The 22400-nt window shown below is 42.2% G+C and overlaps 1 protein-coding gene across 6 annotated transcripts in view; it reads right to left on the bottom strand.

Annotated features, from left to right (window-relative positions):
* The window catches only part of SCML2 (Scm polycomb group protein like 2), a 66701-nt gene extending 44723 nt beyond the window's left edge, over positions 1-21978 (bottom strand). The window contains exons 1-4 of one of the 6 annotated variants that reach the window (XM_072028984.1): positions 21563-21978; positions 11569-11676; positions 6409-6477; positions 1050-1120 (exon numbers count right to left, since the gene is read on the bottom strand). In XM_072028984.1, coding sequence (XP_071885085.1) covers positions 1050-1120; positions 6409-6477; positions 11569-11590 — 162 coding nt within the window. In that variant the 5' untranslated portion in view covers positions 11591-11676; positions 21563-21978. The other 5 variants (XM_038172929.2, XM_038172928.2, XM_072028978.1 and 2 more) reach the window with 5 other exon arrangements.
* Between the last annotated feature and the right edge of the window lie 422 nt (positions 21979-22400).

Genomic DNA, 22400 nt, shown 5'->3' with positions numbered 1-22400 from the left:
AGTAAGCTTGATCTTTTAAATTCCTACCTTTGATACATTTAACCTTAGCCACTCTCCGTATTTTGCCTAGCAGAAGTACCACTTCAGCAACTGTAACTACACTAAGTTCAGGGACAAATAGTTTTCTTCATGATAAATCTAGTATTTCCTTTGTATTCTATCACAGAATCACAGAATGGTTTGGGTTGGAAGGGACCTTAAAAATCACTCATTTCCAACCCCCTGCCATGGGCAGGGACACCTCCCACCAGCCCAGGCTGCCCAAAGCCCCATCCAGCCTGGCCTTGAGCACCTCCAGGGATGGGGCACCCACAGCTTCTCTGGGCAACCTCTCCCAGTGCCTCACCACCCTCTGAGTGAAGAATTTCTCCCTTATATCCAATCTAAATCTATCCACTTTCAGTTAAGAAACACTGCCACTTCTCCTGTCATTACAGGCCCTAGTAAAAAGTCTTTCCCCTTGTTGTTTTTTTTTTTTTGTTTGGTTGTTTTTTTTTTTTTTGTTAATATATATTTTTAAACTCCAGTATCTATTACACCCTGCTCTGAAAGAGCACAAATGCAACATATTTGAGAGATCCAGAAAAGAAGCAGTGAATAAGTTCTCCTGCACATGCAAACATGTATTTTGTATATCTTGTAGCTTTTCAGAATTGAAAGGACTCTTAAAGAAATGGGGCTGGAGAAAGACTCCTCTGATTATCAGCCAAATTTTAATTCTCACAGTAAACCTCCAAGATTACTGGAAAAAAATAGAAGATATTTCTGAACTCTGATAAGCCTATCTGTTTTCATTAACTAGTCTTCTTTTGAAGAAAAAGAGTCCAAAGCTACAACTTTAATGAAACCCTCAAAGTTTGGCTTAAGGCAGAAACCAAGAATGGAAAATCTCAGCCTCTGGCTTCTGCCAAAACTGTAAGCTACTGATAAACAGAGATCAAAAGAAGTCAAACAGAAAGTTTGCAAGCAGTCCGAACATAAAAGTTGCTTCATCGTCACCCTGTAACATAGAAGCACACACACATACGCTTGCAAAGTATTTGGCATACCTGTCTGAAGCAATGCAGAGGGGCAGCTACTGATTCAGTCTCTTTCAGATAGTCATCCCAATTAAACTGCTCTGGAAGACATAAGATAAAAAAGATCATACAGACAGTTTTAAAGGGAACACAAATTAAGAGAGGTTGGGGAAAGAGAGGGCAAAAAAAAAAAGAAAAACATCCAACTATCTCACAGAATACATTTTTTTCCAAGAAGAGGATTACAATAAAACGTAAACTCCATCTTTGCAAAATACACAACCCTTGAAATAGCTTTCTGTAAATCCATCAGCAGAAATCACACAATTGGCAGATACCAATATAAACTTCCCACGAGTTCTTCGTTTTGTGGTCCACACACAAAGACACGAGTTGGGATATCTAGACTTAATTCTCTGCACAAAGACCTCCCAAGCATCCCTGGACAAATCCCACCAGTGGTTCCACACCTCAGTGCCCCTAACAAGTGCATGGGAACAGCAGCACTGGTATAACAACTTTAGAGGAGTGCTGAAATAATACATGGAAAAAAAAAACACAGATGTTTTGTGTCTGATGAAGCATATGTTGAGAACCACTATCCCCAGTCCAATAGATCAAAAGGATTAGCTTGGCCTTCCAACTGCATCTTTCTGTCTTTTCCTCTGAAGTCACATAAAGGTCTGCCTTTTTAAGGTAAATACTATTGTAATGTTCAGCAACAGAATCATTTTTTCCAGCGTTAATATTGGCATTGCTTATGTACACAGCTGAGTGTATCCTGCATTTGATTTAATCAGCGTTACCATTTTTTGAACAAATGGAACCGTACGAAGCACTAACGCCACAGATATAAGCAAGCAGTAAATCAATATAAAGCACAAGAGAAAAACTACCATGCCACAGTTTTTGTCCTTAAATCACCTAGGTGAGCTTGTTTGTTTATTTTTCTTGTTCAGGCAGCTGGCATCTTCCTGATGTTCTTGAAGAGCACATCATCACTTAACCCACCCCAAAATAGTGCAACGATGCCACCCAGTGGCTCCAAGCAGCAGTCACTTCACAGAGCATAATCCGTAGCAGCAATGGAGAAACTGCATCATGGTTATCAGTAAAAACCCTACAGGGCACAGCTAAACACATCCCTGCAGTTTTCAGAAGCAAAGAAAAATCAGAAAATGTCAGTGTTTTCTTGCACACTGCTTCTCTGAAGGATGTCTGTCGGTTTGAACCTAGTGTTTGCCTGCATTAGTACAGCACTTAGTGAGGCACTTATATGGGGCTTCAAGCAGAAGAGAAACACCCCTCTGGGCTGCTCAGATCCTCATTTTTTGTCACAGCAGATTCAAAAGGGTATTAATGATCTGCCTGTGACACCACAGAGGGCATGCAGTTGCTAACTATATAGCAAGACAGTAACATTTCAAGAGCTGTTAATTTGGCAGACTGGACTGTCTACAGGCTGCTAACAATGACATTTCGGTAGGACACCTTTCAAGAGGAGAAACCCTATTTCACCCCCTCTGAAAACATTACATCCATACATCTGCATTTCCCAAACTACCTCAGTTGTTATAACAGGACTTGAAATCCTAGGTATTAGAACCATTTTCATCAAGCAAAATGATCTGAAGCTTACATTAGAACCACTCCACTTCTGAAGATAACTGTAGTAAATTAAAGGTCTCAGAAATGCCTGTAATTATCATTTAATTACTGCAATCATAGAAAAGGGAAATTAAAGTATGTTGGTAGCATATAAGATGCATGTCTAGGAAGACAACCATATGGGAAAAAAATCTACCAAAAAAGCTTCCTTGTATCCAACATGCACAGGTAAAGAAACAGTTATTTTCTACATCTTCCTAACTCTAAAGCCCCTGAAAACATACAACTTCTGACAAATGAAGAAAATTCAAGAAAACGAGCTCCTGCTAAATGATTTAACATGCATTCTATTCTCCTTCCCACTCAAACCTGCAGGCTGAATTAAACAGCACAAGAAAAACCTATTATGCAACAAGCCCAACTCCACCAACCCAGCAGCAAAGAGAAAATTGAAAAAAGGAGTTTTTATGCTGAAGAACAAGTAAGCATATAGTAGGAACAGGGAAAACAAAGCAAACAAAAAAAATCACAGAAGGTAATTAGGACACTTGGTTAAAAAAAAAAAAAAAAAAGTCTGTAGCCAGCACAGGAATGCAATTCTGAAACAGGGACGCAAAAAAAATGAGCGTGGCCCAACAGCCAGACTAATTAAAAAGCAATAACAAAAAATGGATGAAATAAGTTTATGCCATTGTTGCTCACAATAGCATAGACTTACACACCAATGGCACTTGCTGTTCTTTCCAAACCTGCCTCTTTTTGACCAGCTCTGCCCATCACAGAATAACTTTGTCTAGAAGGGACCCCACGAGGCCGCTAGTTCGGCTACCTAAAGCAGGTCCCATCACAGCCAGGTTGCTGAGTTCTGAGGATCTCTGTGGGTAACCTCTAAACTCCAATTTCTGGGTTTCATCACCTTCTACGTGAACGTTTTCTTTCCTCATATGACTCAGGAACACCTCACATCCCAACAAGCAAGGCCAAGACATCCTTCCCCTGCACCTTGGAGACGCATCCATCTTGGTCTTCTCCACAGCCACCTGTCAGGCAATTCAAGACAGCAAGATCATCTCCCACAAGCTGCTGCTTCTTCCAGCCAAGGAAATCAGTCTTCTGGTGTTGTTATCCATTTTCTGCTTACATCTCACAACCTTCTTGCTTGTGGTGACCTGCCAGCTGACTTGCTCTGGTACATCACTGTCATCTCCATGCTGGGGAGCTCAAAACTGAGCAGAGTACTCCAGACACAGTAACACAAACACCAAGAAGAAAGGGCAAACCCCTTCTCTCAGCCCGCTGCCTACATCGTTGCTGATTTGACCAGGGGTGCAGTTGACGTTCGTCACCACAAGAGCACACTGCTGCCTCACAGGCCCTTTTGGCAGAGCTCCTTTTGAGGCAGCCCGCCGCTGGCCTGCCTGGCCTCAGCAGGCCCCAGGTGCAGGTGTCTTCCCCTGAGATGTACAGGGCTCCCACCAGCCCGACCTGTAGTTCCCCAAATACTCCCTTCTTGACCCCAGGCATGTGTTTTGCCTTTCTCCAGTCATCATCAGACTTCCCCAGTCACCAAAATGATAGGGAAGCCCCAAATCCGACAGCTCCCACAGGCACCCCATCTGGTGCCATGGACAAGTGGACGTCCAGTTTGCTGGAGTGCTCCCTAACTCCATCGTCCTCTTCCACACACAATGCTTCAGTTTAGTTCCAATCCAAGTTTTACAAATTTTAAACTGAAAATTTAAACTACGATTCAAGTGTAGCTTGTAAATATGTAGAGTCTAAGGTTCTGGTTTATTGTTGCTTAGTACAGTATTACCACAGTCTAAGTTCTGTTTGTACAGATGGAGCACCTCGTGCCTTCTCATCTCATCCCAAGGATCCTTTAGCACACACCTAAAACTTCTGACACGGAGATCTCTCTTTTCTAGTCTTGATCCTACCACCCCTCTTTGCCAAAGACGATGTTTCCTTTTAATTTTTGTTTACACACTCCTGCAAACACAGTAGGTAACGTATAAGGTATTTCATATCCTCCTTTTATTCCTTGTAACCTTCCACACATTGGGATCATTCAGCTAGAATTTTTCTACTCCTGCCTTTCCCTACCTACTTTATTTTTTTTTCAGCTGCTCTTCTCACACTTCTATTTCCCATCCTCTTCAACTTTTCCTATCATGCATCCCCTTGAACAATCTGGAGACTTGCTAGATTGTAGCCCAAAGCACTGTAAAGCAACTTTCTTCAACCAATGACCAAAAGAGGCTCTTTCTTCTTCCTGGCCACCAACAAGCAACAACACAGGACAAAAATTTTCATTTAATCTATCAAAATCAGATACCTTGCACGATATTGAGCAAGTCACTCTCTCTAGGTGTTTGACAGGGCTGAGTCTGGATCTCATGAGTAAATTCAGTGCTCAGAAAGCTGATGAACAGCTAGCCCCCAGTGGAGGAACACTGACGACAGAGTAAAGCCTGCTTGCTTAGCACTATTCCTACACCAAGCATTTTCAACATGCTGCTCCCTACTTCAGAAGAAGGCAAGAAGTTTTATAGTGACTCACAAAATATGGTTTTCTTAGTCACATGTGAACAGCACTTTGCTGGTGGGGGCTGTCTTATGGGGCTCCATCTGTCATGTCAGACAACCTGATTTTGAAATACAGACATGCTGAGTCCAGTCTGACTGGAGTTACACTACTGCAGAGGGGAAACGAGACATGTTTTGAGACATGCAAAGTGCATTTGTAACAGAGCAGAACACTACCACCGATAGGATCCCAATAAATGAAAGAAAGAAGTCTGAGAAACTGCACCAAGCTGTACTAGGGCTGGTGGTAGCAGAGTATCTCATCCGTACGCAGAAGGTCATCAAGGCAACCACTCTATTACTGTACTGGTCAACCAGTATGTTCAATGAATACACAACAGTAACCCACTCCTCGGGCAGTATCCAGGATAACCCCTGAACCAGGCCATTTACTAGGAGTCAGAGGGTATGGAAATGCAAGCTGAGTGAGAGTTTAAGTAACCCACTGATACTTTATCAAGAGCTAAGGATTCCCGGAAAGATTTTCTACTTCAGTCAACAGTACTTGTGACAATTCTTGCTGCCCCAAATTCAAGCAACTACCACAAATATATGAGGAGCATATAGGGATGTTGCTGCCCTCTTACTGAACCTCACAACGGTCCAACTGCCCGCAGTCCCACATACATGCTGCCCCACGGCACCTGCTGAGGATACACCAGAAGTTGTCTACATTTGACACGAAGCTGGATCATTTTTGGTAAGTGTGAAGTTTCCCTTAGTTTGTTATTGATAGACAATTGATTTGAAAACAATTTTTTTAAAATAAAATTAGAATCCAGTTAGCAACACCCAAAAGCCTTTCTTTGGCACCAGCAAATACATTAAGGAAAGTAAAGGTAACTGCGGTATAAGAGGCATTAAACAGGGAAATACATGATTAGAACAACAGACAGATGAGTAAATGATCTAAAAAGTTAGTGTTTACAGAGAGTTTTTGATTATATGTATAACACGTACTTGTCTTAGCTAATAAAACTATCAGACTCAAGTCAAGCAGTTTCAACCATCATTTGCTACACCAAAACATGCTTTGCTAAGTTAAACAAAAGCAATGGTATGTTAACTACCCATCAGTAATAGTCAAAGACATTAGAGGAGGAAAAAAAAGCCTCAAGAGACATTGCAATCCAAATGCATACGTTTCCTTTCAGTACACCTTAACTAATAACCTGACAGCTGCAATACCTACCACTGTTTAAAGACGGGTTGTTTGCCTGCTGATTCTTGCCATCTTTCTCTTTTTTAATATTCTTTGAATCTAAAAGAGAAGATTCCATCACATAATAAATGCAATATTCCCATCATAATGATGTCCAGCATAACACAGAATGCTTTCAAACAGTACAGAATGTGTTGTTCCAAAAACTTTCTTTCATCTACTTCAGTGCATAATCAAAAGGTAAATTATATTGCAAGTTTAGACACTGTACTATTTCTCTTTCAAAATATATTGCAAAGTACAGCATGAAAAAGCAGAGCTTGATTACATTATATCACATTATCAGAATACATCTAGTTGTAGAAAATGTAGTACTAGCTCCACAAAAAGCATTCCTGCCTTTTTTTTCCAAATAACTATATTCAATCTACACAATTTGAGATCCTCAAAATTTCTGGGTATCTTTTTAGATCTTGTTCAGACCATTGCAAGCTGAGAAACAACAAAATAACAAAACCTAATAGTGTATTTCTGAGCTAAAGATGTAATTCTGTATTTCTTTTGTTGAATCCTCGAATCTATTTGCCTCACTGCGGCAAGGACTGATAGCCCCAAGGCTGATGTGGGGACTTGGGCCTGGAAAAGGTAGAGAAAAGGTCCCAGGGGAGGCTGGTCAGGACCTTTAAAGCCTATTAGTGTCGAGACACCTTCCACATATAAGATAACCCAGACCCCAGAGTTGTAGAAAACAAAGAGAATTTCAGTGACTTGAGAGAGGCTACATAGGAGTAAACTGGCAACTACGTAAATGCTCAAAATGTGCTGCAGAAATACCACCTGCTTCTCCCAAGGCACATATGGAATATCCCAGATCCTTGAAAGTATGGGAAAAAATGCAATGTTTACTCCTTTACTTAGTCTTCTTTCTTGACTTGCATGCTCTTTCTTTGAGAAGTTTGTCTTCAAAGGTTTGAAAGCAGCTGACAGGTGTCCAAGGAAAAATCCTTATGGGAGTCGACTTCAGATGGACCTGCTGCAATACTTCTGGGTGGTGCCCACAGAGCTCTAGGCCTTGCTCAGGAGTAGGGCTTTAACCTGCACAAGTGGACACCCTACACCTTGACAACTATCAGCGAGAACTCAAGGGGTAGCACTAAAACTACACCAGTGGCAATGACAAGACACAAGGACAACAGTCACCGTCTCCTTCCTACAGTTCAAAATATATTCCATTCAGCCTCTTTGGGATTGAACTGAACCCAGCCAGTGCTCTGCTGGGTGCTGACAATCACTAGAAAAACCTTTCCCTATGTTCTACAAGCTTGGTTATTCCAGCTTTCAAAAAAAAAAAAAAAAAGGAAAAAAAAAAAGAAAGTCATGGGACTGTCGCATGATAGCTTGCAGAACAGAAGACTTTCCTATCCACTTATTACTGAAGAGGAAATCCAGCGGAGTCCCACATAAGAGGCTTATTGAAGGACAGAACTAATAACTGCTTCCTGCGAATACCCAAAGCTTGAAAGGGCAGCCATGAAAGAACATCGACCCAACAGTGCCAGATTTCAAACGAGATGACAGCCTTTCATGATAAGAGAAATCAGGAACAGGTGAAAGAATGTGGAAACCCATGGCCTGCACACCAGATGAATTTTTGCTGACATCTCCCACCCAAATTGTTTGTTTCCTGTATCAGGTTTAACGCCTATTCCACAAATACTATAGCAAATAAAAACGCTGAAATGGAATACCCTCAGTGGCACATTTTAATTACAATCATCAATTAGAAAACTGTGAGAACAAGAAGAGATGAAAACATTAATGAAAAGAAATAAGTTCCTTAAGATACCTCTTTCATTTGAGCTGGAGGCATCTTAATTGATAATAAAAACTCAAAGCACTATCATTTATTTTTATATAATATACATACACACACACACATATATATATAAGATATATATATATATATATATATATATATGATAGATATATATATAAAGTTTTTATATAAGAATAGCAGAAAGCTATTCTTTAAAACGCTCAAGCAAAACACACCCAGCACATGCAGAGGTATCCAAGAAATAAGTCTGATTAAACCAAGATTGTTTTTCAAGTCCGTCTGTCCCATACTCCCCAGCTTTTACGCATGCCATATTTCAATGTTGGGAAGACCACTACAAAGCTGGAGTGTTTTGTCTGCACAGATGAAAAGCCATTAACTGTAAGAATTACTGTCCTGTTTTCCCTTGAGATACCCTGGGTATACTACCACCTCCCACCACTCGGAAAGGTTTCCCTCAGTCTGCACTTCACAAAGGTTATGATGCTTTGGTGCAGTGCGCCTCTTCCAATGCCATTAGTCAGGGTGGATAAGAATTTATGGATTATTTTTAGAAGAAACATTAAGGAAAATAAGATTTATTAAAAACTGAATTTATAAATCTAAGTGCCTTTAAGTGTGCCAGTTTACATTGGATATTTTGATAGCCTATACTCTGGTAAATTTAATTCCAAAAGATCACTGGAAACAAAATTAAGAAATGGAAGAGTATTATGTCAAATAATTGGACTGAGAAATATGACTCCCTCAGCAAATGAGGCTCAGTTTGGTCAAACTTTGACGTCTAATTTCAAAAATGAGGTCATGAATAGCTCTGCAGGTACAATCAGTATTTTCCCTTCATCTCCCTCAGCTAGCTGCTCAATGATTTACTTCCCTCAAAGCTGAAAAGTGGACTTGAAAATGGGAACTTTATTTATATATTAGAGTTTGAAGAGATTTATTAGTTCTAGAAGCTTGAAGTTCATTGTGACAAAAAGAAGCCAGGTGAATTCATTATCTATCTTTCTCTGTTCATAAAGTTCATTTATAAAGACACAAGCTTGAATGTACTTCCCAATGCAAAACACAGTATGTTTTAGATCACTTTGTCAGAACACAAAAAAAATGAAATGATGCTACTGTGGATCTAATTATATGCTATTCAGTTCTCTTTAAAAAAAAAAAAAAGGCAAAGAAAGAATTGGGTCCTAATTGGGTCCTATTTTCAAATAAAGTGTTAAAAATACAGCAATATATCTAAGTATATATTTAAGAGCTTTTATATTCACTGTGTAAATACATATATAGGTAGCCTATAATGCATACAGGCTAAATATCTACTTTCAAAACCCTGCAAAAGAATGTTTTCTTATAGGTAGCTAGATAAGAATACAGCATATATTAAAATTAATAAAAAATAATTAATTTTTAATTAATTAAAAAAATAAAAAGTAGCGGCACATTCTATTCACCAAATAGCAGTTTTTCAACAGCACACTCCATAAACTAAAGCAGTAGTTACAAAAGAAGATTAGAATAGGTTATTTAACATAGTGTTTTCTCCTTACTGATTCAAAACTCCACGTGTTTACATTACTTCACCCTATCTGTAACCACAGAATTCTTCTGCTGATAAGATTACTCAAGAGACGACAGGCAAGAGTAACCACATCTATCAAGCAAGAAATTAGAGACAAAGAAGAAACAAGACAAAGCTATCTTTACTGGCTTGTGAATGTCAAAAAAAAAAAAAAAAAAAAAAAGCACCGTTAGAACGTAATAAGGTCTGGTAAAGATGATCCTAGTGACCAATTTATATTTCCTCTTATAAACTCTCATGTTGAACTGCAGCTTGTTCTCTGAGACACTTAACAAATCCCCAACACTTCTTTCTGGGATAAGTTAATCTTTCAGCAAACAAGATGGATTCTTTGCCTGTATACTAGCAAGCATCATCTCTTTTGACAGCATTAGTTTTTAGAGGCGTGTTACATGAGGCATCATGTATTTGTCATCTTTTAAGACTTCCTATTTGCTTGCTGTCCATTATGGGGGAAAAAAAGTTCACAGTCATGCCTTCGAGATCTGTGCAGCTACTTCTTAGCCATCTTAAAGTCTTCAACTCCAGCTTGTGTTCAAAACTTGGCAGGAGACCGCTTTTCTCAAAGAAATCCTTTGTCTCTTCCAGACAGACATGAAACACGTCTGGGTGACAGAAACATTTGCTCTTCCCATGCCATGCAGTTACTTACCCTCATACAAAGTTTGCTAAGACGAGCCCAAGACTTACCATAGGTCAGGAAGGGGCTGCCTTTGCTTTCTAGCGCACAGAGTTGTGAGCACATTTTAGCTACCCTTCCCCAAACTTCAGTGCATGCAGTTGAGCATATCAAGACAGAGTGAATCTAAAATGCCTCCTTCCCTTTCTTTCTCTGCTTCCCAGTGGGATTCTTATCTGCCCAGCACAGAGTGCTTCTTTCAGTATATCTACACAACAGCCATACAGAAAAACTACAAGAGAAGGGGGTAGACTTCCTCCATAAACTCTTGGTTCAACAATTAAATAGATGACTGCTGCCATTCCAGAAAATCTATTATAGCAAGACAATTATTTACCAAGGGAGCACACAAGCACATAAAGCAGCTTGGGCTGAAGGTGGAAAGCTCAAGAAAAACACAAAAGTATTAGTAATGCTTTAGGAGGGAAGCCTACTCATCTGAAAGGTTTAAAAAGCAGCAGAAAGCTGGTTTGAAAGCGTGGGTCTTTCTCGCTTTACATTCTCTTTGTTTCACCAACCCAAACACACTTGTTATTTTTCTTCAGCCTCACTCTTTATTTTAGCACTTAATTCACAATTATCTTCTGCAGACATGACACAGTGGGTATCACACCTTTGTACTACACTGTGCATTTGTGGACAAATTTCTTTAAAAGTGTACATTTTTATCTTCAAGAGCTTGTAGAAGACAGCTGCTAATGCTATTCACTGCAGTAAACTTTTATTCCTTGCACTACTCAGTTATCCTCCTGATAAATTCTGTGCAGTTACAAAACAAAGCACTAAATTTCATTTAATACCACATCTAGACACACACTGTTCAATTTTAGAGTAGTATAATGACTTCAAGGCTGTCACAGGACAGAATTGCTTTGGCTGAACTTGTATAGAACTCCAGGCTAAGCTGAATTTAGCACACTTACTCTAAAACAATGTAAACTTCATACTTACCTGCGTTCAGTATATATCATAACTTCTCTTCTTGAATTTCATAGTATCCTAATTGTTAAGTAATGCACCACCACCACAGAAGAGACAGTTTAACAGGTTCCCTATTTTCTTTCCTCTTGGATAAAAGCTATCAGGCCTCACCTTTAGCTGCTGTTCTCCCCATGGTAACACTTCTGTGATCTTCTCTCTCACAATAAAAAGGCTGAAGTTGAAAGACCAGTTAATTCTTCCTTTCAGCACAACAGTTTCCTGTGGAGTAATAATACAACAAGTTAGGGGGGGTTGTTGGGGTTTGGGCTTTCTTGTTTTGGAAAAGGAGGATTTTTTTTTTGTATTGTTGTACAATTATCTTGCTGGTATAAAGTTGCAAACTTTTAACAAGCTGCCTGTAGAAGAGCGGCACATAAACAATGGATATGTCAAAGTAGCAAGGGTATAAAAGAACCCAAACTTTTATTTCGTTGATTTCGACAGTTTGTGGTAGAATGATTTGCATTTTCAGTGAATTTCTAATTCAAAGATATAAAACATGCTTTTTTCCTGTTCTCCCCAACAAACACTACTGAAAAATGGAAGAAAAACTCATGGATCACACGCTCCTCCTGGCTTACACACACAGAATTTATCTTCCATCACATAACTTTAAGCACCTCTGGACAAAATGCTCTTTCAGAACCACACCAGCAAGAGGAACGAAACACTGATGTAAGAAACCCACACAAAGGCACAACTGCTCACTGCTACCACTGCCCGTTACCGCTTATGGCAGAGGAGGGAGAACCCACCACAGGAACGCTGACTGCAGATAACTAGAAGTGACCCACACTCTTGCAGGGCTTAGAAACAACTTAGTTAAACCATTGTAACACAGCAAAAACAATTTCTGTGTGTGTGCTAGTGGGATTTTCTACTCCAGCATCAATTCTTTGCAACTTCGACTGCACTCAAACCAAGTGAAACTCAGCTGAGGCTTCTTACCCCTAAAGCAACAAAACGGGCAAGGTTATTATCCTTTCCCATTCACTATTCAAGTAATAATGCATAAAAATACATTCAAATTTCTGAATTATCTTCTTTGATCACTTTTTTTAAGGAAATCCCATGACCTTACAGTTAATATCATCAACAGTTCAAGATTTTTTTATTATTTTTTTTACTTAAACGTATGCACACTTTTTCAAAGATGAATTTTGCCAAAAATAACATTTTTGGAAGCTATACCTTTCCAGTGCTATAAAAAAGGAATAGTGGTTGAAAAGCAAGATATCTGTTTGGAATTTCTTGAATCTTACACTCACATGCTAAAAATTTGCACATAGATATTTCATGTAACAAGAGGTGTGTCATACAGGCAAGCATTTTCCTGAAATTGTGACATTTCAGTGAAATTTAGAGGAAATTGTACGCCATGGTGGTAGACTGCATGACAAAAACTTTATACAGTGCTAGCCCCATGGCTAAAACAAACTAAATATGGTTTTAAAAAGGCCAATGACTGAAGAATGCGTTTTGTGCGTGTCTGCAGCGCGTGGACATGCCGGATAGTTATTAGAAAAAAACTTAAGTGACTGAGACTTGAAAGCAGTTATAAATAAAACTGGATACTGACATAAAATAAGCAGGTTTTCCTACACAATAGCATTCACAGCATAAGTGATCATCAGGATTAAGAAGAGAAACCCTTTTAAGCCATCAAATAAATTTGAAATACGTGATACTTTCGGAGACTCCCCCCAAAATTCAAAGCTTTTCCGCTGCGAGTAATAAATTGCGAAAGGTGATGCAGAGTCAAAGTAACTGTTTTACAGATTACTTTAAAACAGTGCATGTTTTTTATCTTTTTGTTCCAAGCACCAGATTGCACTTGGTGCAGTAATAAAGATTCCAACCCTGCAGTGATAGTCATCAAGTTTAGCACAACCGGAGCGTCTGTCAGGACATAAAAAGGATTCCAGCGTTTCATTAGCCTCTGCTCCACCAGATAGGCGGTTTTACAGCGTGCCCACCGGCCTGTTAAAAATATAAGACAAGGGAAAGCTCTGAGAGAGCTCTCTGAAACAGGGCGAACCTCAGAGCAGGAATAAAATATACTACTGTTTGGAAGAGGTGCTACTTCAAACCCGCTCACACTTATAGTACTCAGCGTAGAGTCTCTATTAATTAGCTGGTAGATAGTGATGTTTGTCACAGAAGACATTCAAGAGTGGTGTTTCTGGGCCCCTAACAACCGCTACACGATGCTGGATGACAGCAAAATGAAAACTGGGTACCTCCAGAAGACAGGGCAGTCCCAGGAACAGCTTTCCAGCACCACCACCACCTTGCATGAGGGGTGAGCGAGGCTGATCACATTGCCTGCTACCTGAGGCACCTCTCACCATGGCCTCGCCATCCCCAGCAGAAACAGCCAGCTAGACCAGGGGAGAAACCTCCAGATGCTTTTTGGCAAAATTTCACAGAGAGGAGAGAGCTTGAGGCTTCTTTCTTGCGTGTGCAACAGGGTGAGAGAGCAGAGCAAGCAATACAGAAAGTTAAGGTTAAGAAATTAATCTAGAAGCTTTAAGAAACACAGGCAAAAATAAGTAAGTAAAACAAGGCCAGGAAAATGCAAGCAAACATAGAAATGTACTGGCGAGGCTGAAGCATGATAGAGTGAGCATGCACAAAGCAAGAGAATGAAAAACAAAGCTTCAAAAACCAAGCTAACCACAGTGACTGACAGTCATATACAGAAAATGGCCCAAACCCACCAATTTAGGAATGGAAGTACAGAATCTATACCAGAAACCAATGAAAAACTATCTGCTGTACATTAAAAAAGCAGAAAAATGCAGGAACCTAATGCACTGTATGATCTGTAAGGTCCCTCCCAACCCAAACCATTCCGTGATAACATTAAATTCATCATTAGAATATATCCTATTTAAAGCAATAGGGAAGATCTCCACACTCATCAACTGTATTATTTACATCATTTATTTCTTAATTCATCCTGAGTTTCATTCCTTCTCTGATTAGCTTCCGTTGCATCAGCTACTTTAAATTAAAAATAAATAAATAAATAGACAGAAAGCATTCATCTGCCTTTAATTCCTTACTGAAGTTTTTATTGTTAATGCCCAAATCACTCCTACTAGCCACCTCCCACTGTGTAAGTCTTTTGTCAGAAGGACATATATTACTAGACAAGCCTAAACCTTCCCCCTTAGCGCGTCGCTACCACATAGCACCAGGTGTCAGCAAACAGGATGGAAAGCATTTTTCCTAACACTGCTCTTCTCATTTTGAAAGACTTACTCAAAGGCCATGTGTTGCTGCAATTCCCGACCCCTGGTGGCCCACCGAAGGGACAGAGGACACAGAAGCACAGGCAGTCGTCCTCCAGGCTCCGTCCCAACAGGGCGCTTCGCCAGCAACACGCCGCTGCCACTGCCCTCAGAAGGCCCAGCCGCGGGGCTGGCACCACCACCCTGGCCTCTGTCACCATCCTCACTCCCTGTGTCCCTTCGCAGTCCCGTGTATCTCTTCACAGCCCCCTGCGACCCTTCACAGCCCCCTGCCCATCCCACAGCCCTGCAGACCCCGGCCCTACTCCCACACAGGGCAGCCCGTACCTGAGGCACTGACTCCTCTGACAGGAAAGCGCGGTCCCGCCACAGTGACTGCTCCTGTGAGGGGAATGCTGTCTTTTAACCTGCTCGTCTCTTCGCCTGTCATCTCTTAAATAAAAATACTACTTCACACCCTTTGCACAAGCCCTTAAGGTGCTGAAATAGGGCAAATACACAGAATAAGGTTAAGAAGAGGACTCCTGTAACATCCGATACTTCCAAGTCCCCTTGAAAATATCCTTCCAGGTAAGTCACCCGGTGCGTAGCCTCACGTGTACTTCAGGACATAGCAGCACATATCCCTGTATTTCTGCAGCAGGAATCTGAACTAATCTCCTGGAGCACACTGCAGTGCCATTATAGAAAGGTAAGATCTCAGGCTAGGAGAAGAAAAAAAAACTTACACCTGCACAAATATACCATAAGATTACAAGATGTGACACAAGCTTCATAGTCATAAAATCAGTATTATTTAGCATTACACATTTATGAGTTCAAAATAAATAAAAAAAACAAAACACCTGAAGATGAGGTTTTCCTTCATTTATGCATACATAGCCAGCTAGTGTTCTGACAAGAAACTTGATCTGAGTTAAAATCCCTTTGAGTTCAAATTCTCTGTACATAAATAAACACACAGATAAATAAATAAATGTGAGAATCATTCCAGGAAAGGAAATTAAACTTCCATATTTTCATATGGCAGAACTTGTAACGACCTGAGAGATCAGAACGCCTCTCTAGCAGATAAAAGCAGAGCTAGGCTCTTGGAGAATTTATGGGCTTTCAGAAGAGTAAATGCTAGCTAGCCATATGTATTATTATAAAAAACTATGGCTGAGTGTTTCTTAAGCTGTTAAAAGACAAGAGTAGGTAATTATGGCTCTCCAAATATCATTTTTTAACAGCGTTTGCCTTAACATCAAGAAGAAATTTTCTGCACTAGCGGAACTCCTCAGAAAGTCCCCAACAGCGCCCTGCTCACTATTTATGAAGTGATCAGCATACACAAACTTTTAAGCTGTCAGCAGTAAAACACCATTTGTAAATGTTCTGCCCTCCTTCCAGGTAAGTTTACAATCTGCTTTAGGATATGAGCAACTGTAATTACAGTGAATCGTACATTTTGAGACTACAAAAGCATAAGCTCTCAATCTGCACTAAGTGTATGGTATTCAGTACAGAGCAAGGCATTGTGTGTTTTAAAAAGCAGCGTTAACACGGTTTAGACCACAGATTTGTCCCCAAAATTCCTGAAGCAAAAAAATAAATACTTGTAAATGAGAACAGCTGAAAAATTAGGTCTCAGAATTAGATTAAATAACACAGCTGCTATCAACTGAAAACAGAAACATCCCATGTCATACGCTCAATATTTACTATTTGCATGGATGTTTTAAAAATTGAAGTTTAGAGCTGCTCTCTAGCTACAAGTGGAAAATATAAATAGCTTCTCCCCTCTACACACACCCCCCATCCTGCTTTAAAAGTTGGAAGATATGGGGTTGTAAAAACCTGAAAAAGGAAATGGTATGTGTGAAGTCAGCAGTTCAGCAAAGAGGCTGGCTGGCCATTAACAGCTTTAAATATTCTTAAAACACCAGCCTTCCCACATGAAAGGGTATTCTAACATTATATTCAAATAAATCAAAAATACAGTTCGAAGCACTTACATTTCCATCTAAAGTAAAACTGTCAGTTTTAGTAGTTTACCAGTGCATTTTTGCAGTAGCATAAGAGCTCGACAAATTGTTTAAATGTTTTGGTGGATTCAACTCACCAAAATCTCTGTGCTGCTTTTCTGCTTCCCTCTTCAAGCCTGGAATACTGTTCCTGAAGCATTCATCATCATTATTCAGCCTGGCTTCGTTCAAATGCCTAACTCAAATTTCGTTCACGAAGCAAACTAATTAAATCATGCATCAAAAAAATAAATATATACACATACACACATGTCTTGCATGATGAAGACTGGCTAAGAGCTAAATACCTGCACGAAATTCCCTGTACACCCAGATGCACCTCCTCTGCCTCCAGCTCAGCCTCCCCTGACACAGCAGAGAGCTCTCTATTTGTTCTGGGAGGCACCGAGCATACTTTAAGCACAGTGCAAATACAGCAGGTAAGGGAGAAAATAAATTGCTACTGCAAACATAGTAAGAGATGCCCAGAGCCTAGGGCGGAATGGGATGCTAGAGATCCCTACAGGGCTTTTCTGCGCTCATCTCTGACAGACAGCAAGCAACAGCAGCGGTTTTAAAAGCAGTAGTAAGAAAGAGTGTGTGTGCTCAGGGGAAACGGGGAGAAAGACAAGCAGAGGAGGGCTGGTGGAAAAGGGTTTTACAACCTCATAGATAACTCTGGCTTCCTCCCGTCCACATTGCCACCAAGCGCTGCAAGGGACTGCTCAGGCTCAGCCCCGAGAGGATCCGAGAGCCCCACGCACGTATCACAGAGCTGGGAAATCCATCACGATTTCACACGATCACCTTTTGTCTGCTGCAGAAATCTACGAAAGTACACGATTTCTTTTCCAGTGGAGGGACGGAGAACAGCCTTGGGATATTTCTGCATAGATCAGCCTTGCGAGCACCCCACACGGAGTCGGCTTGTTTCAAAGCACGACGTTTGCCTCTCCTTGCTCACACTCAACACCAGCAGTAACAAACTCCTGCTGCCACCTTCCCTCTCCAACCCCTGCCTATTCAGATGGACATTCATGAGTCCTGTTGGGTACCGCAAGGCATTCCCATGGACTCCCGTGCACATACAGGAGATTCAGCACTGGAAGTGCCATCGTGCACGCCCCAGCCCTTTCAGTCTGAGCCCTGACAGACAGCAGCGACAAGCTCCGCCAAATGTAGCAGCCCTGATACCCTTTCACATTCCTCCACGTACGAGACCGGCTTGTACGAACTGCTCTTTCCAAAGGGACTTTTAGGGGCGCCCCAGGAGCTGCGCTGGCGGCACCGACCTCCCCTGCCTGCCTTCATCTGCGGCAGATCCCACGCAGCACATAAATAACGGAGGTGCTCCGCTGTGTGCACGCACCTCGTCGGAATGGCGCTGCTCTCCCGCACGTTTCGTAAACTTCAGATGCTCCCCGAGCTAATGGACGCTGGAGATGATGAAAGGCTCAGCCTCGGCTTCGCCCTGCGCTAAAAGGGCTATCACATTACCCCGAGAAGGCAACAAACTGAGACTTCCATCAAAAAAGTTCAACCCTTTCATGAAAGGCCTAGGTTTCCTTGCTGCCTTAAGTGGAATTTGACCTGATTTGTGAAGCCGAAGGCCTAGAACCAAATGATTCAAAGGAGGACACCTACCTTTAATGTGATGCCTTGCTTGGGTTTAGATGACGACATGCTAAATGGGGAGCCACACAGATAATACATCACCTACAGGGGAAAAATAACACTCCAAAGCCACTGCACACAATGTTATTCTAACAAACCACAAAGAAAAACCACTTTAAGATTAGTTTGGACATAAGATAGCTAGAAAGCACCTTCCCTGTGGGGCAGAGAGGCTATTGCCTGCTAAAACGAGTGGAAGAGCACTAAAGTTCTGTTAGAGGTTTGAGGATTTCAGAATTACTTCCATCTCAATGGCTCTGCCAGCAATTCAGCAAAGCAGGAAGAGTGTGCATGGAAGAACACACTCAGCGCACACTTAGTGGTGCACCAATCTGGATCCAAAATGATCAAATGCTACACACGTAGCAGTCACCTTTGCTAAAGACAAGAACTACGAACCAGTTCTCAATCTACAGTGCTGAAACGAGACAGACAAAACTCACCAGCACAACAAAGAACCGTATATTTCTTCACATCATTCTTATTTACTGAATTTTTTTGTCCTGTTCCAAGGACACACAAACTAAAGCTGCAAGTTCCTGTGACAGCAGTCCTGCGAGGAGGTAGGAGACAGCATATCCCCTCTACTGCAAGTGACCTGGCTGCTCCGTATCCGTTGTGTACGAGAGAAAGCATCAGAGCAAGCCCATCAGGCAGAGATAAGGAGCCTTGTAAAGATAGCTGCTGATTTCTGAACAGCCATGTTGCAGCTCCTGACTTTCCTCCAGACCTATCTCCTCACCGACCAAGCAGAAAGACTAACAAGGAAGAGGCAGGAGTACCTCTGAAGGTTCTTGTACCACCATCACTCATGCCCTGGTTAACTCTGCTCGTAAACGTGCTGAAAGCAACAGGGGAGCGTGCCCTCCACCGCCAGCAGCTGTGCCACGAGTCCTTGCCCCAGCAGCAGCGGGTGCACAGCCCCCTTTGCCCATCCTGCAGGACTAGAGACAAGCTTAAAGAAGACTGCAGATGTGGGATGCCAGCTTCAGGCAGCACGAGGTAGCTCACCAAGCCATCCTGGCACGATGCTGCTGCCACCCAGGCTGGCCAGCCGCAGCACACTTGTACAAAAGATGGGACTGGCACAGGAACATATCCTTAAAAGAAGCTACAGCACCTCCAGGGACTTAACCAAAACTTTTGAGGGTCTTTATCTGCAGCATCGGATTGCTTCTCCACATAGCGCAGGTGAAGCTGTTTGCATGCACATGCTGCCTGTATCTCAGCATTATCAGCCATCACTGCATCTTGACTGCATGTATCTAATAAAAAAATAAACTTGACTGCATATAAATATTATTAAAGCTGCCCACCATTACATCAAGACATCACCAAATTAGAGAAGACTTGGAACTTAAAAGAAATCATACAAATTGTTATTAGCAAAACACTTCCCTATACCAAAAAACTTTCCTATACCAAAAAACACGTCATAGCAAAAAAGAAAGCATTCACCAGACCACACCAGAACATTAATAAGTATTCTGGGATTTCAAATTATGTTGAGCCAAACTAAAAGTATTTGCAAGAATACCAGGGCTATGACGTGCAACGCAAACACCTGTAACATTCAAGCACAAACAATTTTACCTTTAACATTTCTGTTGCTCCACATTTAAAAACAGCTCTATTAAGCCCCAGCAACTTCAGACAGGGTTTCCCATGTCCTAGAGAAATCGGAGTCCTGAGCCGCTGACGTTGCATGTCTTACATTTTAGAGAACACTAACAGCACAGTCCTCGACATTTAAGATTTTAATCTCTGGAAGAAGCAATCAGCACTAAGATTGGGTGCCTAAGGCTACCTCTGTCAAATGGGAGTAAACAGAACTTGAAAGCCCCAGCAGATGCAGAGGTCAAGAAGCTGGTTAACAGCCTCCCTTGTGCGGACCCCTTTGAAGCACTGTCCCAGTCCCCACCTGTAATTTGCTTTATATTTACACTCCGAAAATATTACGGCACACTGCAGTATTTTCAAAGATTATCTGAAAATATACAGGAAAAATTGCATATTTCACCCATCCCTGCTGGAGGCAGAGGTAGCCAGACGAATAAGGTCAGTAGCAGTGTCCTGGACAGTTAGCGACAAATGGCATTTCCTGTTGGCGACACTTCTTATTAATTATCGAGGGATAATTACCCAAGACTCCTTTCCTCCCCGCACACCCACTCCATCACGTATGGACTGCAACAGATAAAGGGAGCGAGCACGGCTCACTCCCAGCTCGCAGTCCCGTGTCAGCACTAAGAAAACAACGAGACACAATTGTGCGAAGAGGACACCCAACGTGCAAAGGGCAGAAGTCGCCACCTACATTTGCTTCGGGCTTTTCCATGTCCCCTCAAGTCCAGCAGGGTCGTTGTTTCGCACACTCAGCTTTTAGGCAGACATCCGAACGAATGCATTCTCTGTACCATGAGTTTCACGCTAGTGAAGACAAAATTATACTCGGCTGTCTCCAACACCTCTTCTGCACTCGGGCAGCTACCGCAGCAAACAACGCCTCTACCTTATCCGAGCACTGCACCGCACGCAGCAAGGGCAGCACCAGCAGCCACCCCCAACAAAAAAAGAGAAAGAAGAAAGAAAAAAAGGCACCTGTACGCTCAAAGTAGCAATGTACAAAGTCTGAGGAAACATCTTTTAGAGGACTGTCACCGCTCCTTCCCTGAACACCTCTACACCAAGATCAGCACTTACCATATGACCCAATTTTAAGAATGCCTTAATCGGAGCTGGTCACCTTTGCGTATCTACATGGCTTTTAATTGCTGTGCAAGGAGTTAATAACACAAAACCAGAAGCAAGCATTTCTTTTTACAGAATCTGAACAGAATTATGAACAGAATATGCAATACTTAATACCAACTAACCTGGAAGACACTACAAGCATGCTGCAGCTCTATTTGCAGCAACTGGAAAACTAGCACAACAACTCTGTCCCAAGAGCCTCAAACAAAATCAGAACACATTATTTTAATATTCAAAACTGGACCTTGTTAAAGTTAGCAGCCCTTATAGTACTTCTATATTTAAATTTCAGTTTCAACACACGCTCCTGCTTGCCTTACCGTGAGACGTCCCATAAATAACGCACCGAAGTGTCTTTAACACGTTTATCCTTCACACCAATTCAATATCTCATCGCCCATAAATAATACTTACGTTTTATTCTGCGCGGGGCTGCGGGGTGGGGGGGGGCAGCAGCAGCGGCGGCGCCGCCTCCCTCAAGCGGCTCCCGCCGCCGCCGGCCGCCTCACGCCGCCGCCATGTTGCGGGGGCACCGCGCATGCCCGCCAGCGGCACCGGGGGCGAGGGCCGGCCGCCGCCGCCCCCTTTCGGCCCGCAGCCGGGGGCCGGGGCTCCGGGACCTCTCCCGGGAGGCCTCGGAGCACGGGGATCGCCTCCCGGGGGCCGCCCGGGGTGCGGCTGGCAGGCGCTGAGCCATCGGTGCTGCCCGCCCGCACCGTGTGGTGGTGCCTGACGCCCGCCGGCGGCACCCCGGGGGCTGGCGGAGAGCCCGTCCTGAAGCAGCGGGCTGCAGGGTGCTCGCTTCCCCCGGGTATTTTTTTGGGGGGGATCGTTCCCGGCAGGATTATGACAGACGTCTCCGGAGTTTGGGGCTTGCTTTCCGTGCCCGGCTGTCGTCTTCGCTGCTCGGGTCAAGCGAAAGCCGCGTCTTAAATCCCAAAACAAACTGTTGCCTGAGAGCGAGATTCCAGTAGTTTTCCTAACAATAATAATAAATAAATCCAAATCTATACCAAAAACCCCTCAAACACTGCTGTATGAAAGTCAAATTCACCTGTCCAACATGAGTATCACACATCTCACATTACTGCTGCCACCTCATTTTAACCACTCTGGGAAGCAGCAAATGGTCCAGAAACAAGGCAAACGAGTCCCTGCAGTAAATGTTAATATTTAGTATTTAGACAACGTGATAGAAATGAGAAAAATCACGCTAACACAAATGTCTAAAAATATATGAAAGAAAGATAAA

Source organism: Anas platyrhynchos, chromosome 1 (genome assembly GCF_047663525.1).
Source record: "Anas platyrhynchos isolate ZD024472 breed Pekin duck chromosome 1, IASCAAS_PekinDuck_T2T, whole genome shotgun sequence".
NCBI classification, from domain to species: Eukaryota; Metazoa; Chordata; class Aves; order Anseriformes; family Anatidae; genus Anas; species Anas platyrhynchos.
This window is presented reverse-complemented; position numbering and strand designations above follow the sequence as displayed.